The 16,958-nt window shown below is 40.2% G+C and overlaps 1 protein-coding gene across 3 annotated transcripts in view; it reads right to left on the bottom strand.

Moving 5' to 3' along the window:
• myo1g (myosin IG) overlaps positions 1–16,958 on the bottom strand; it is a 72,709-nt gene that overhangs the window by 17,670 nt on the left and 38,081 nt on the right. For all 3 annotated transcript variants that reach the window (XM_080295913.1, XM_080295912.1, XM_026156789.2), the window contains exons 19-21: positions 13,395–13,499; positions 12,633–12,746; positions 7,018–7,175 (exon numbers count right to left, since the gene is read on the bottom strand). In XM_080295913.1, the coding sequence (XP_080152039.1) occupies positions 7,018–7,175; positions 12,633–12,746; positions 13,395–13,499 (377 nt within the window). The remainder of the gene's footprint in view (positions 1–7,017; positions 7,176–12,632; positions 12,747–13,394; positions 13,500–16,958) is intronic.

The following is a 16,958-nucleotide window of genomic DNA, read 5'->3' as shown; positions in this document are numbered from 1 at the left end:
AGTGGAGAAAATGCTGGAGAAGAGTCTGGAAGGAGCAGACTGAGGAAATGAAAACAAATAAGAGTTAGAGGAGGAGAGTGCAAGTGAGGAAACTAGATCTTAACACTTTGTGGACTCCACAAATCATTCAAGTATACGTTTACTTACAGTTACAAAGTTTAAGAATTTCATTACATAGGTAGTGAAGACTTTAAATTAAGGTGGGCTATAAAGATTAGTGCAATAAATTGAGCATCTATATATATTAAATATGATAAAAAAAATCTCCCTTCTGTTCCTGAGTTACTGTGCTATATAAACACCAGAAATATGGAAAGTCAATGTGAAGTTGACCTTTGACCTTTTTAATGTAAAATGCCATCATTTCATTATTATATGGTAAAACATTAACATAGACATTTATAGTCTGCTAGATCACAGAGACCTCTAACCTCCAGACTGTAACCTACCAATAAGGCGGTTAGAGTGATATAACAATTGGAAAGTCGGAGGTCGGTGTGAGTGTGCACATGAATATTAGGCAAGGTGCTTAAGTTTAGAAAAAAGGACTTGCATTGTTTGTGTGTAATTGGGTGAATGAGGCTTGTAACTGGGCTTTGAGTACGCAGAGTAAGGTGGAGTAAACTCATCTTTTAGTTCAAGACGTTGTGCAACATGAAGTTAAATCCCCTTCAAGTCTTCTAGACAAATCATTTATCAAGAATGGGGCAGTCATGTGGTCACTGTGACGTTCACCAGTTCATCCTTGAGTTCCAGCGAGTGTTAGTGTTAAATATGAAAACAGTATCTGTTTCACAAGATGGGATTGATGAGTAACCTGAAAACAAAAAGCTACAGGCGACATGAAGCAACGCAGCAATTTGGAGCTGAACTGACATGTTGTTCAACCGCATCAGAAAATAAACGGGTGATCTTAGATTGTTGAGTAATATCCGGAATATAACATCTTACCAAACTAAATCCAGTAATTAGACCAACGTTACGAAAACAAATATGTCATTAAAGAAAAGAAACGTGGTCATTTCCTGCACACTCGTGCTACAATAATCTGACTCCTGTGGAAGGAAAGAAGGAAAACAGAGTAAATTTTAAGGAGTAGAGGAATAAAAATAACTTTCTTTAAATGTGACAGTCAAGTGCATACTAAGCTCAGGGCAGGTATCGATCTATCGATGCTGTACTGCTGCACACAGCATCCACTTAAACAGGCTAATGCAAAGCTAGCAATGAAGAACCTCTGACCCAGAGAGATAGTAAAGCTGAGTATATCGGTCAAAGTTAAAGTTAGCATTATTGTCAAAAACCATATGTACAGATGATGCACAGAAACACTAAACAACTAAAAAATAAAAAGATACAACTTTAATAAAAGCCTTATATACAACACAACACAACACAGTACAATACAGTCTTCTATACACAATCCAGCAATGCAACCAAAACCAGTCAGGCAGTCAGCTTTCTGCAATAAAGTAAAAATCTTGTGTATGTCCTTTATGACAGTGTTTCTCAACCAATGTGTCGTTAGAAATGATCAGGTGTGCCGTGGTTCCACCTGATTAGTACTCTAAGCGACCAGCGTAACGGGCAGAACAATTATATTCTCTTCCACTAGAGGGCAGTACAGCTACCTGCTCTAATTAAATGGGTTGCCAACTGCCAGTAAAACCGAAGAAGACGAAGAAGTGTGAGATGAAAAGAAAAAGTAGCCAATCTGACCTGGGTCCTGGAGAAAATCCCGACCCAGATGAAGGCCCTAGCATGAGTAGTGGTCAGAAGAAAGCAAAAAACGTATACCGGGGACAAACTGAGCCAATTCCGCTGTACCTGGTGTGCGGGGAAAAAATGACCAATATGCTTTTTGAGACATTTTTGTTTAGTGGTGTGTGATTTTTCGAATTTTACTCAACACTGACCTGTGTGTTATTTAAGGATACAAAAGGCACCTAACTCAAGGGATAAACCATTGTTGTTTCTACACATAACACACAACTTATCACTGAACCAATTTTAGACACTTTATTACGAGGAACTTGTTGCAAAAACGCATCTCACCATGTCTTTAGCTCAGTCTAAAAGAATGCCAAAGGTAACACAGTTTGACAGGTGTAAAATTGTATTTTTACACAAACAAGGTCATTCCCAAAGAGCTTTTAGCCAAAAACTTGGCATAGCTCAACAAATCGTAATTAGAAATGTAGACATGTGGAGGACAAAAGAAGAAATGGCAGCACTAAAAAACAAAAAAAGTATCTGAAAGTCAGCCAGCAAAAACCTGACGTAGTACCTGAGAGATGAATCTGGCCCTTCAGTTATTCCATCTGCTGTTTGAAGTCTCATTAGTAATGGTCTCAGTGGAAGAATGGCTGTCAAGAAGCCACCCCACTCACCTACCTATTTCCTACCAAAATATAAAGGAATGAGTGGTAGCTCAAGACTATAGTTAATAAGTTGTACATGATGTCAGGGTGGGTTTTGGACCAAACCAGTTTGATCGAGCGATTAAAGTTCATTTTATCTTACATAAAATAAGTATTGATATATTTAATATATACAGACAATAAACAATGTTCCTCTATAAGAGGAACAATAAACTCAATTTCTGGGCTAAGTGAGCCAGAGTTGTATTTTTGTATTTTATATCCTTCATATCGAAATCAATCCACAGACTGAGAGTTTTACAATTGGTTCTGTTAAAGTCAGTTCAAAACTGTCAATTTAAAGCATCTAATATGTGAAAAGTTGCATGAAGGATGTTAACAAACTGCACATTTTGTACAAACTTCTATTTATTCTGCAAGGAGTCTGTGGCCGTGATCAATAAGATTATAAACCCCCAAATTGCCTTTTAAGTAAAAATCCTCCTAAATCTTTTGAGGCAGGAGCAGATCATACCCTAAATCCTGCCTTTAGCTCACTCATACTCCCCCAGCTGTCCCAGCAGATGGTCCAACCCCCTGAATAAAAAACACATAGAAACACACACATACACAGTATTTCTCTCTTAGTAAACAGACACACTCAACACACACACACAAACAGCTCATTCACACTGACAGCTCTGACCCAGGTGACAGGAAGAGAAAGCAGGAGAGAATCAGGGATGAGAGGATGGGGTTATGTACAGGAAAGGAGAGAGTGAAAGAGCGCAGTCCTCTGAGGGAATGAGAATCGGATGTGACATGACAGCAAACCAGACAGCTTGTCTTTGCCATCCTCACCGACAACACAGAGCGGCTTTGAAGTCAGATTTTACCTTGCGCCTTTAACGCTGACTTTTCTGACCCAGTTTTGTACAACTCACTGTGTCACTGCAAACTCTCTCAGCTGTGAACACCGGCAGCCTCACAGATCTACTCACTTACTCTGAAGAGACGAGGAAAAGCAGCAGGAGTCACAATCACTCCATTGACTGTTTCCTCCTCTGACCGTTCTCCCCACCAAACATAAAAACTAAAATGACGTGCGCGTGACTCTCAGAGTCTGGCATCCCATTTCCTGACAGAAGGAAGCACAAGAGGAGTGTGTCTGTGTGTTGTCATCCTCACCCCCCTCTCGCACATGCTTGCACACTTGCACATCTCACCCCTGACTTTGTCTCATGAGTCTCCTTTTGATGAGTAGCCTAGCTGAGGTCGCGCCCCCTTCCATTCACCGCAGATGGTGGCACAATAACAGGCGGAGAGCTGAAACAGACTCCCCCTGAGACGCCTGCCGCACCCCGACACAGAGCCACGCAGCTGCCGCAGGGACCCTGGTGATATAGATACCCATACACCCCCCCCTGAAAAAACCCAGACCAAAAGTCTAAGACTCGTAAAATCCACAAAAGCCTCACCGGGGATCTGGGATCAGGAAGCTGAACATACACACAGAGAGACTCATAAAAGTGGGAGCACACAGAAACACATGCACCCTGGAGCGACTGCTGTCTCGCCGGATTCTGAGCTGAGAGCAAAAACAAAACGACGGACAGGACAGAAGAAATAAAAAACATGTTGATGTGAGTCAGCTGATGGCTCAGTCTACACTTCATCTGCACTCAGTGATTCCAGAAATCACATCACATGGTTTTTAATGATGATTAGAGCATTTTGTTTGGCTTCCAACACAGCACAACTCAATAAAAGTAACCATTTCAGCCTCTAACGCAGTAAACAACTCTAGAATCTATATGAAGGGATCACAGTCCTGGGTTTTTGGATTCTTTGTTATTCTAGAAACTTCATAAGTCGTACCTATAAGAATGCAAAGTCTGTGATGAATTTTACAAAAAGGGAAACGAATTCAGATATGAGCTCCACTGTTTATGTCTTTATTTTTGTAAAATTCTCTCAGCATGAAGCTGGCAGGATTTGCAGGAGATCGATCGCTGCAGACTGGGTGAGGACTCCGAGGGCAGTACTTACGACAACACGGCCGCACTTAAACACACACCCGCCCACGCACGCACAACCAAAACAGTCTGCTGTGTGTGAAAACTCGTGGGCCGTGCCATTCAAATGGAGTCTGGCAGAGATGAATGCGGGTGGATGTGAATCAGGTTTATAAACAGCAACGAAAAATCGGAATCCGAGTGATAAATGTGATAAATGTCAGCGTGACTGATTCATTTCACGGTAGTTATTCAGAGCAGGACACAGACAGCGACAACTATGACAGTGATAAATGCCAAGGATATGATTTACGTAATTGTTATGCAGCGTTAATAGAGTTCGTTGTAACCGAGACGTTTGGTGGGCAACAATGGGGCTAAAGCCGTGTCGTTTCTTCATGTGACACCGAGGCCTGGAAAGCGGCAGGTTTTCATTTGGAACAATCACTTCGCCGGCTCATCTCGCTGATTAATTCATTAAAAGTTTTATGAAGAATGTTTTGTTCTAATTAAAACCTATGTCAAAGATGTGAATTATCAGCATGAGAAAACAAATTTGTTTCTGAATTTGCGGATGATCTCTTTGAGAATGATGACCACTCTGTGCACCCTGTTACGCATGCCCCAGTGGGCCGACACATCCGCCATCTGGTTAGTGTTTTCTTGCATCCTCATTAACCTGCTCTCTTCTCTGCTTCACTTCTAGTGCTGATTGTCTGCGGAGGCACACCTGCTGAGCCTCGCCTCTCCTCCATCAGCATCGGTATTCCTCAGATGCTTTTTGAAGTTTCGCTTATTATTAGATGAGTTGGGAGTTGCTGCCTGCCTCTCTTATTTGTGTTCAACACTTGCAAGTAAATTTTCTTTTGTAGAAATAAACGTTTCCTGAAAGGCAGCAGTGTTGTGGCATCTCTTTTGAGCCATGAACCCCTTCAGTTAGTGCAGGGGCAGGCAGCATTTCTCCCTAGAGAGCCATACTGACTTCAATAAAGTAAGCAAAGAGCCAGACATTGGATAACTCAATCGAAACCAGGTTATATTTAACATCTTGCCAGTTGTCTGAAATATACCACTGCATAGATCACTGATGAAACAGATTGCTCTGAAATTGAGTTAAACAGCGGTACAGACTTCCTGCAATCATTGGTCTTCAGATTCCTGTGCATGGTGCTGCCTCTGATCGACTGGCTGATTCATGGGTGTTGTTTTCCTGTTTGCTATGTCTGGCCCAAAGGCTATATTTTACCCTTGTGAGTTTATAATTTCTTAAAGTAAACCCATTATGCTCATTTCAAGCTCCATATTTTTATCCCTTGATTCTACTAAAGATGCTTTGCATTAGGGCTGCACAATTAATCGTTACAAAATTGCGATCTCAATTCATACTTATGTGCGATCTCATTTCGAAATGACAACGATTTAAAAAAAAAAAAATTACAATTGTACTGCATTTTGTTCCGGGACTTAAGCTGCATGAAAACAAGCGCTCACTCTTCCTGCTCAACAAATGACAAGGGCGGCGGCTCATACCACGTGATACAGAAGTCAGCTGGCAGGGAAAAAACAACGGAGAGCACGTGAGAGATGACGAAGCTGTAAAGGCCAAGAAAGTGTCAGGAGAAAATCCGTCCCGATCAACCACCCATACATCAATAACGGGAACCTTATACAGCGCTTCCCTATACCCGTCGAACTCCCGCAGGCACAAAGAAATTACGGAGGCTATCACTTATCACCTGACCAAAGATATTTATATTGGAAAAGAAAATCGTGAGAGAATCGTGATCTCAATTCTAAGCAAAAAAATCGTGATTCTCATTTTATGCAAAATTGTACAGCCCTACTTTGCATGATTCAGAAGTTCAGTATAATGCTTATTTATCTTATGCAGGGTTGTTGTTGTTGGTCTTGTTGTAGCCCCTCATTCATCTACTGTCTAAAACAAGTTGTTTCAATGCCTCTCCTTTTATCCAACTTTTTCTGATTGGCTGCCCCTTGCAAATAGAAAGTTATAACAGCGGGTGGGAGGGGCTGAGAGTCAGAGATGTGTGTGCGATGACCATAACTTGATATCTGCTCTCAGTGACATCATAAAGAGCCAAGAGAATGAAAAAAAAAACAGAACCAGAGCATTTGAAGCAGTTTTTTGCTGACAGGGATTACTTGTACATACACTTACCTCATTATCATCATTGTATCAACTGTAATGTATCATCATTATTATAACAGCATATTTATGGTAGAAATTCTGGCTGAAATTATTTTCTGCCAGAAGTTGTTTGACTTGCGCCTGTTTATAGGATAACCCACAGTCAGGTTAGGAACCATTGCTCCGGGAGAAAATCCCCCACAGATGTTAAATAAGTATATGTTGATGTAAGGTAATGTAATCGCACATAGCTGTAGAGAACAAAGAATCAGATTTCAAACTGAATAATCCATTTTAAGATACCATGACCGAGGCCATAGCACTTGGCGGTTTATTATCATTTCAGTCATCTTTAGGAGCAAATACTTGCAATTATCTGCAGGCTAGTATTGAGTACTTTTACCCTGAAGGTAATGTGCATTACAGGCTGACAACATAAGTATAAATGAGTGCGGGATAAAAGACAAAGAAAAAAAATATCTCTGTAACTGACCGTGTGAAGTGGTCCACAATCGCTCCCACCAGTTCACCCACTCTGTCCTGGTTGGGGCACAGCTCGCCTCGCTGCAGGCACAGCAGGACGTCATCCTGGGAGGACGTGTGTAACGCCACCATCTGGTCGACCCCGGTGGTCACGCTCACTCCGGTAAACTGCGGAGAAAGAACACGTTAAAGAAAGATCTCAGCCAGATCCAAGCTTGAGCTCATGCTTTGTATGACTTTTCATGTAATATGATACACTGACAGATAAATAGTCTCTAGTGAGGGTCTTATAAATAAATGAATACATAGATTTTAATAATTTTGGTGCTTTTATTGATAAATTGCTTGTTATTTTTTCTGATTATGGCGGCATTGGAACTCCATACCCTTTACCTCCAAAGGAGTATTTCATAAATGCTGCAATGCTATTTTTATTTTAGCAAAAGACCAAAGGTGAGAATTCTCCTTCCTCTAAAGCCTCATGCATGACCTGCCTATAGGCTGAGTGACCTTTAATATTCATCGACACAGATTGCAGCATTGGGGATTCATTTGTATAAAATTGTCAGGGATTATCACATCAATGTACAAAACCTGTGAGTTTAATACAGTACAGCGCAGCATATCTTGGATCAAAAAAATTCAATGCCATAAATGAAGCCAGCGGATTATTTCTGCTCAGAATATGTAAGCTGGAGGTGCACGTGTGTGGGTGCAGTGAAGGGGAAGTCATGAGCTGTGACCCAGTTGGAATTAATGTACTGATTTACCGCAACGGAGGGAGAGGAAGGCGGCAGGGTGCAAATGAAAGAAGGACTATGAGAGACCCATATAGGTCAAAGACAAAACCAGAGGAGACATGCAAACAGAGAAAGTGTCATGGGTTTTTAGAAAGCAAATGGAAGGACAGAGTGGACTAAGCCTCTTACGGCCTCCAGCCATACAGGTTAATCCAGCAGGGACGACAATGTGCAGGATGTCCCAGCACCGACAAACGCTGGTTAAACCTGCCCTTCAGTGAAGGGGAAGCTGCACAGCTGATCTAGCAGCGTGATACTTTTTACTGTGTTCCAAACATATTTTATAAATTACATTACTTTACTTTGTTCTATTGTATCTGCAGCACTTCTCTTTGCAGTGGCAGTGCTTAAATTGCAGCTCTAAAATAACACAAGATGGATTTGATATGAGGCTCATTTATGATCTTTTCAGTTAATCGTTTACTTCAGTCTTTAAAGTTTCACTAAATAGACAAACAAACTTTGGCTGCACAGTACAAGACCATATCTTTTAGGTGCTCACTCTGTCAACCCAACAAAAAAAATCTAAAAATATCCAATTTATAATTACAATATAAACGTCACAAATTTAAGAAATGCAACTGCCCTGCATTAGACATTAGGGGCTGTTTTAAGTTTTTATACTTTGCCTTGATTATCTGCTTTATTCTTATGATTAAGGTTTAAACTGGAACATAATCTAGGGGTGTCAAACATAAGGCCTGTGGGCCAGAATTGACCTGGCAAAGACCCCAATCCAGCCTGCTGGATGGCTTTGGAAAATGTGAAGGAGGGCAGGAATTTTGAACTTTTAAGTCTTTCTTTGCTAGTTTTACAGCTTTTCCTTCCCATAAAAATCTCCCTCATTCACAAGTAATAAAATGATAGATATCTGTCATTTTACACATTTCTCCTTACAATTGAAGCTCAAAGACTCATGCTGACTGATTTCTTTCATTTACAACAGCAGCATTTCTTTACCATGTAGGAAAACTGAGAAATAATGTTGAATATTGCACTTTTTTTGTCTTATCTCCTTGATTAAATCTGTAGTTAAACTTTTTACACCAACAGAAATTGGAGTTTTACGGGTTCAGCCCACAGAAAATCAAAGCGGGCTGCGTGTGGCCTGCAGTATAAAATGAGTTTGAGGTCCCTGACCTATGAGAAGACTTCATGGTAGATAAATCGAACCTAAATTCAATCAAGACTGACTCAAAAGAGAGATAATACAAAAAAGCAAGACATGTCCCCCAATAAATTGTAAATTAGTATCTATGGGAGACTTCTATACCTCAAAGATCACGCTCTTTCCTGTTTTATTTTGAAATCACTGCTCCTTGTGTATTCCTTTCATTTTTATTTCTTCCTTTTCCTTGTCCCCCCTCATTGGTCATCGTCTGCTCCACCTTGATTAATCCCACTTGTTCACTATTTGCCAATAGCTCACCTGCAGTATATAAACTCGCCATCTCCTCTGTTGCTGTGAGATTGTGTTGTTGTGTAAAGTTTTCCAGTGTTCCTATTGTTTTTAGTATTCCTTCCTAGCAGTCTTTTAATTTCACTTTGATTTCTACTTTGAACATTTGACTGTTCTAAATAAAAGGAGCATTTTTCACATAGTTTATCTTATAAACAAATCAAAAGTTTAATGACTGGAAATACTCCAGTGTGAGAAACGTCCATTAACTTTCTATCAGTTATTTAAATGATTAAATGTTTTAACAGTAACTATTTAAGCTTACAATATGTTTATGCAAAGTGAATGCTTAGTTTTTAATTTTGTCAACATTTTTTGAAGACTGAGTAAACATAAGCGCCAGTTAAAGTCAGGTTTTCTGAATTTGACCAGTCAGAGGTACAGAGCTCGTGTTTTGCTTCAGGTTTTGACCTCAGCTGTGACCTGGGTGAGAGTCAGAGATGCACTGCTTCTTTAATGCTGTATTCTGAGTTTCTGACCTGGATAAGACTCATATTCCTCATTCTGAGCACCAGAGTCTAATGGCACCAGCTATCTTTAGCTGCTCCGCTGCTGCATAATGATAGTTTTTAACCCTCTGGCATGCAAGCGCTCTCTCTCTCCACCTCTCTTCTATCACTGCTGGACGTCCAGCTGTGCTGACTCATTACATCTCACGAAGGTGTTCTCAGTGAAAGCTATTTTGCATTCAGTACCTGAGTCACCTCAAAGTCTGATGGCACTTGGCAATCTCCAACTTTTGTTGGAATCCATCTTAATCTCAGATTCCTCAGTGAGGAACTGGGTAAAAAATGGGATGGAAATATCATAAACTAGACAAACTATTACATACATCTCAATTTTTTAGTTCAGTTTAAGAAGTTTTTCTGGCCAAAAAAGAAGGTGTGCTACTAGCTATTACAAAACACACACAGCCACTTTATTAGGTACAACAGTTAAACTGCTCATTAAGTCACTAATCAGCTGATCACATGGTGGAAGCGCCATGCATTTAAAGATGCAGACACTGTAAAGACAATTACATACATTTAATTCTCTTAAATATATGTAATATGTATGAGAGAGCAAAGACATTAAGCTGCTTGGTCAACAGTTCTAGAGTTGGTCTCCTCCAATCTTGACTGCATGCTTACAGCCCTGCTTTAAGACGCCTTAAGTCTGTGTGGTGATAAAAACATACTTTTACCCGAGACAGAGGTAAATGCCAAATGTCCAAGAAGGTTTTTCTAGCATTAAATGCACCATCACAGTACCATAGAGGTTTGGCTAAATGCCTCTACCTGAAACAATACCACCCCCCCCCCCCCTTTTTTTTTAGATATAAAAAGAGACCCAGTGTTCCACATGTTAAATTCTTTAGTCAACCCTTCACTTTCTGTATGTTTTCCCAACACCAAGGTTCATGCATCAAGCTGTAGAAGAAAATTATGATTTCTGTTATGTCAAGAGAACTTCAGCCTCTTGCCCTGCAGAGCCAGCAGCCCTTTGAGATTCCTGATCCAGTTTCTCAGCTGAGGTTCGCCCCATATGGCAGAAAATCTAAAGCTAAGCTTGGCAGCTGCCTCCCAAGCATGACCACGGCGTCACATGTTGACAACAAAACCTAACGTACACACACAAACACGCACACAAACACTGACTGACTGATCAACAACCTCACAATTCTTAAAGGTCATCAGCCCTGAGACCCAAAGGAAGACAGTGTTCTCTCAGTGTGAGTCCTCTTATTGCTCTTGTACTTGTTGATGGATGGCTGTGACCTGGGTCAAACAGGACGGAAGATGAATAGGTGTGTGTGTGTTTGTGTTTGTGCGTGTACACAACTGAGGGGACAGAGTAAGAAATAAAGAGCAGCCAGAATAAAGCACAAAAAGTCTGACCACATTCATAACAGCTGTTATTTTTGTATTTGTACCACACTTTAAGGACAAAACCTTTTATAAACCTCTGTGATTTGTCTTGGTTTTGTTCTGTGCTTTGTTCTTCAGGAGCTAACAGGAGACTAACTAACGGCATGAGCTACACCTGGGTCCAGTGAGCTTGGCTGAAAAAGCATGTTTTTGCAGTAGTTGTGTCTCCCTTGCTTTCTGTCCTCATTTTGACATCAGCCTTCTGATTTGTACTTGCTTATGGGCGGCATGATTTCTGGACTTATTTATTGCCGCGCACTTTACTGACTTGCTGAACACAAGTACAATAATGTTTCTTCAGTGCTTTCATGTATGCTGTAATGTTCCACTTAAGTGATATTTGGATGGTTACAGTTCCTGACTTGGGAATCTACTTTTTATGTGCCTTTACATAATAATGTGAAATCTTGGTCATTTTCATGCTAATATCAAAATGTTCTGTCTAGTCAAGGCTCCTCCAGCTGGAAGGCCACAGTTACAATCCATCAATCCATTTTAAAAACTGTTTATCTAGTACACATCTGCAAGGGTGCTGGAGTGATCTGTCACAGGCCACGAGGCCTTGACACCTGTGGCAAATTACAATCCCCAATTACCCTAACACAGGAGCGTCCAACTCTCAGCCTCAAGGGCTGGCATCCTGCAGGTTTTAGATGTGTCTTTCAACACATTTGATTTAAATGGTTAAATGACCTCCTCAACATGTCTTGAAGTTCTCCAGAGGCCTGGTAATGAACTAATCATTTGATTCAGGTGTGTTGACCGAGGGTAATGTCTAAAACCTGCAGGACACCGAACCTTGAGGCCTGGAGTTGGAGACCCTTGCCCTAACGTGCATGTCTTTGGACTACAGGAGGAAGTAACGAGAGAGAAGGGAGAGAACATGATGGCCTGTGGATTCAAACCAGTGCAGCAATGAGCCGTCCAGTTACAATTAATTCTCAGCCACAAACATTATATGCAATATATGTGTTTGTACTATTTATCAGAAATGTATTATGATGAATAACTCTGCAAATTCTGCACCAAAAGAGTTGAGCAGACATTCAGTCACTCTGAGACCACATGAAAGCACAAAATAAGCATAAGGACAGTAAAGTGAATTTAGTACTGACTGAAGCAATTAATGAAAAATGAAAGTATTTATTATTGTATTAAAAACTGTAAAATCATCATATGGTCTTATGGTAAAAAGTCAATGCCTGCAACTATGAGCATTGTTGGGGACACTATGTTTAATCAGTCTGGGGTTTAAGGGTGAGAGTTATAATGTAATCAGGCTGTGGAAATGAGTAACATATGCTCAGATCTCAACAGGATACATTTGCAATGCTGGAAATATTGGATAAAGACAGCAGGAGTGAAGATAAGAGAAGGGATTTAGAAGGGAAGCTAGCAAATGAGTCTGTGTGTGAGCTTGCATTCAGAGTGTATGCTCTCCCACGTGAGTACTTACTGAGTCTAAAGGAAGCTTCTTCAGAACCTTATACTGTTTCTTTGGCTCTAATTTGTAGATGTACTTGTCTGTGATGAGCAGGCCTCGGTCTGTGCTCTTGTTGAACCTGTTCACCTGAGAGAGCAGAACAGGGGAAAGAAAAAGCTTCAGCATGTTTGTTCATTTTCTATTTTCTGTGAAGAGCCCTTCATGCCTCTTGCAGGATCTTTTGGGTTATTTCATTTCAAAAACAGGTTTTCCTTGTAAAGCAGCAAAGAAGCAACACACAAGAAAACATAAAAAAGACTGTGGTGGGTCTGTGAGTCGGGGGTTGCTTCAGTTCACTGTATCAAAGGCTACGTAACTTCAAATATAACTAAGCTCTACTCATAACTTAGGCGAAGCCCTCAATGTTCAGTCCCTGATATGGAAAGTATGGCCATTATTATCCTCAGGGAGACGATAAGAGGTTCAGCATGAGGTAAAATAATAAGCAGCGCTTCATTCAGGTTAAGGGAACTTGAGGACTGAATTCATAGTTCAGTTCCTTTTTATGATTGATCCTCAGATTACTTCCTGAGAAGGCTGTGTTCACTGGTTTGAACATGAAATATTGAAAGATGAGCTGTTACAAAAGAGAGGAAGCATGAGGGGGTGGAATGGGAAACACATCGAACCAGAAAAACATCCCAAAGCTAAAAGGAAGCAGCAGAAGAAAGAAACTCCTTGTGGCTACAAAACAGACATTTCCATTTCCCCGTGTTCTTTCCTCACATACTGTACCTTCCTACAGAAGCTCGAGAAGAGGACCTGACTGTACTCGTCTTTGTTCTTCAGCTCCTTGGAAATTCGGATGAAGCTGGCGCTGGTCTGAGGGCAGTCTCGGGCCTGCAGAAATGAAAGACCAGTATTATTTCAGGAGGTCGGTTGAGGCGACGATCTTCAGTACAGATGGAATAGGAATGCACTTCGCTGTTAGTCACAAAACTCCAGGTGACCTCTCCCAGCCTCTTTTAAGCCTTTTTATCGCTTTAATTCCATAAGCAGCAGATCAAAGCTCAAGGCCCCTGGCTGCTGTTACCAGACACGGAGCCTGACGTGCCGTTTCAGAGGGACCAAAGCTGATGAGAAATACATTTGGTGGCAAATCTAACACTCTGTTATAGTCTTCCTCCTATAAAGTGCAGCTATCACGGTCATTTTTTAAACATTTCTCCTACAATCTATTTTACATGCTTTAATATATACAGTACACGGTTTAAAGCTGTGGTTCCCAGACTGTGTGCATTGAAGAAATCCAGGTGTGACCATCGTACATTCATTTTGCAGTAAATAACTGCAGACAAACTATATAAATAAATTCAGTCTCTGTATCAGTACTTTCTGCACACTCGTTTCCCTTAAAAAATCTCTTCTATCAAAGTGAACCTCAGTCTGTTTGAGGAGTATTATGACAGCATGACACATCAAAGGCTCTGACTGACAGCAGGGAGAATACAAAGGGGAAAACAGCTCACTTTCTTGTGTGAATCAAACCACAACTAACTACCAGTCCAGCCTATTTGCCAACTAAAGAAAAGAGAAAAAAAATCAGTAGGGAGCATAGAGGAAAGTTGAACTGCCTAATGGCTTCATTTGCCTGGAGATGTCAACGTCCCTTAATCTGAATGTGTGCTAACATGACGCCAAGAAAGCCTAAAGAGCCACTTGGAAACCAAATATCCCCTCTGAGAGAAACTAGGCCTACTTCAAAAGAGCACCGGATGCCAACCAAGAGGCTCCATGACTGCCTGTTGATTGGTGTGAAGGTGTTTCATAAGGTGATGGAGGCAAGGTGACACTTCTCTCTGTTGTCTGATGCTGTAATCAAAACATGTCAGAAGACAGAGGATATATTTTTCACAGGGATGCATACTGGTTTACTCTTATATTATGGCTTATCGTTTGGTGTTATTTGGAAATGGTAAGTATCCAAAAAACCTCTTAGTTTTTAAACTTGTACCAGCTTCTCTGGTTCCAGAGGTAAATCTGAGTGCTACTGAGTGAACTGATATGCTAGTGTGATTCCAAATTACTACCAACAGCTAAGATTCAACATCTCTGACTATATATAAAAGATGAATGTAGCCACCATTTTTGCTGAATGGGAAAATCACTGTCTAAATATGTTCATTTAAGTAATATGAAACGGGGCAGGTTCAGGCACTTTTTCCAGGTCTTAGTGTTGATTACCTGAAAATTTTCCTTTGTTGAAGCTTAAGACTGGACATGAACCCCCTGAACTCGGTGAACTTACAATCACAGTAAGGATTCAGCCTGACTGAATGCCACGATGCATGCACTAATCTACAGGTCACTGTGGAATTAAATGCAATCACATGAACTTAGATCCCTGAAGGAGGCCAGCAAGTCAGGGGCCAGCTGACAAACTAGCAAAGGGAATGTCTCAGGACTCTGCGGCAGTCACGCTCACGCTCCCCGAAGGCATCTTTAAAGTCAGAAAACAACCTCATATTAGCTGGTAAATGAAGCAACTGTAGTATTCATCAATAAAGGGCTGTGTTCACATGAACAGCCCTCTTTTGGTCACAGCCCAAGGCACATCACATGCACAGTATACATTCACAACAAAAGATGATCCTATACACAGCTGATTGTTCAAGTCTTTTTTCATTACTGTGATGAATTTGTGTGAAAATTTCCTGCCAGTGGGCTGCAAAATATCCAGCTGAACTAACTAAATGGGAGTCATGTGAAATGACAACTGCTTAAGAAATTCTTCCGTTTTGAAAGTTAAAGAGGCAGAAAAAACAAGCGGAAAACTATAAAACTACAAAATGCTTTAATGTTTTTATTAGTTCAGCAGTGTTTGAGAATCTATGTCACTATTTTAACATTGATATGTTAAAATATATATAAAGAAACAAGTTTTTTTTTTTTTTAAATTTTGAAATCATGTTCTGCCTTTCCAGGGAAGCCACTGAGACTTATTTCTACTGTTTTTTGGGTTTGTTTGTTTTTTAAATCTGGAGTGGAAAGTGTAAAAACGGCAGAAAAGTCAACTCCAGCTTTTCAATAAAATGCATTGCAATATCATTTCAGGTGATTTCAAAAGTAGTTCTGCTTTTCTAGCTGAGATTTAGGTGTGCTGTCTGAATCACAATAATCGCAGACATAATGGCTGGTTTCTTAGTTTTAGTTTTGCCATCTAGTTTATTTGGTGGTTATAGTTTGCTTTTATTCACTGTTTCAGTTTATTCTGCCTCGCGTGTGTTTCTCGTGTCTTAAGTATAAATCTGTGTTAGGTGTTCTCATGTTCAAGAGCTAGTTTGTCTTGTGTGCTTATTATTCAGTTTTGCCTCCCATAATTGTGTTTCACTGATTGCTTGCACCCAGGTATTCTCCACAGCTGTACTCACTTCTTCTAAGTAGCCTGTGTGTACAACAACCCTCAGGTTTAATGTGTTTTGTTGGTGTTTTCTCTCTGAAAATGTTGCCAATACATTTTTATTTTGCTCACATGTTTTCCTTTCTTGCAGATATAGTTCCCTGTTGGATTTTCTTTGTTTTTCTTTGTACTATGCTGTCAGACAAAAGGTCATCAAATGCACATACAAGCTTCCATTTTGTCTGTGTGTCACAGTGACGTCACAGAAAGGTGGATGACAAAATCTGGATGAGCCCTACTCCAGATTTCTGGTGGTCTACAAGTGAAAGTTATTTACTTTTGCCTTGTTATCTGTAAAACTTAATGCACATATAAGAGTGGCATTATTTTTCTAATGACATCTCAAACATGTGACTTTTTTTAATGAATCACTGATATATATATATATATATATATATATATATATATATATATAATGTACTTCTTTACACTTAAAGAAAGTTGTTTTATTATTGTTTTGCTCACTAGCTTTTGCCAAACTGTATTGAAACTATGAAAAGTGTGATGTAAACTGGAAACAGAGACTGTTCATCTTCAGACAGTAAATGGTGAGACTGCAGAAAAGTCAGCATCTTTTAAGCAAACTTTAGGAGCACCAATCTCCTAGTGACCTATCCATCCATCTTTGCTGATCACACATCCCAGCATCTATTCACCAAAAAGTGTGGCGTGCATGTATGTGTGTGTGCGTGTGTTGCCTCATCTTTGCATATTAAGGTGGATACTCACAAATTTGTGAAAGATTTCATATCTCAAGTGTCCAATTTTCTTGCTTAAATAAAGGTAAAATAAATCAAGTGTCTTCCAGAGGTCAAAATAAATCCCAAAACAAATAATTTTACAACCTATTCGAACACGATGTGCTGAGAAACAACAAAGGTACCCAGGATTTATCTTGT

The sequence above is a fragment of the Astatotilapia calliptera genome, chromosome 22 (assembly GCF_964374335.1).
Source record: "Astatotilapia calliptera chromosome 22, fAstCal68.1, whole genome shotgun sequence".
Taxonomy (NCBI): Eukaryota; Metazoa; Chordata; class Actinopteri; order Cichliformes; family Cichlidae; genus Astatotilapia; species Astatotilapia calliptera.
This window is presented reverse-complemented; position numbering and strand designations above follow the sequence as displayed.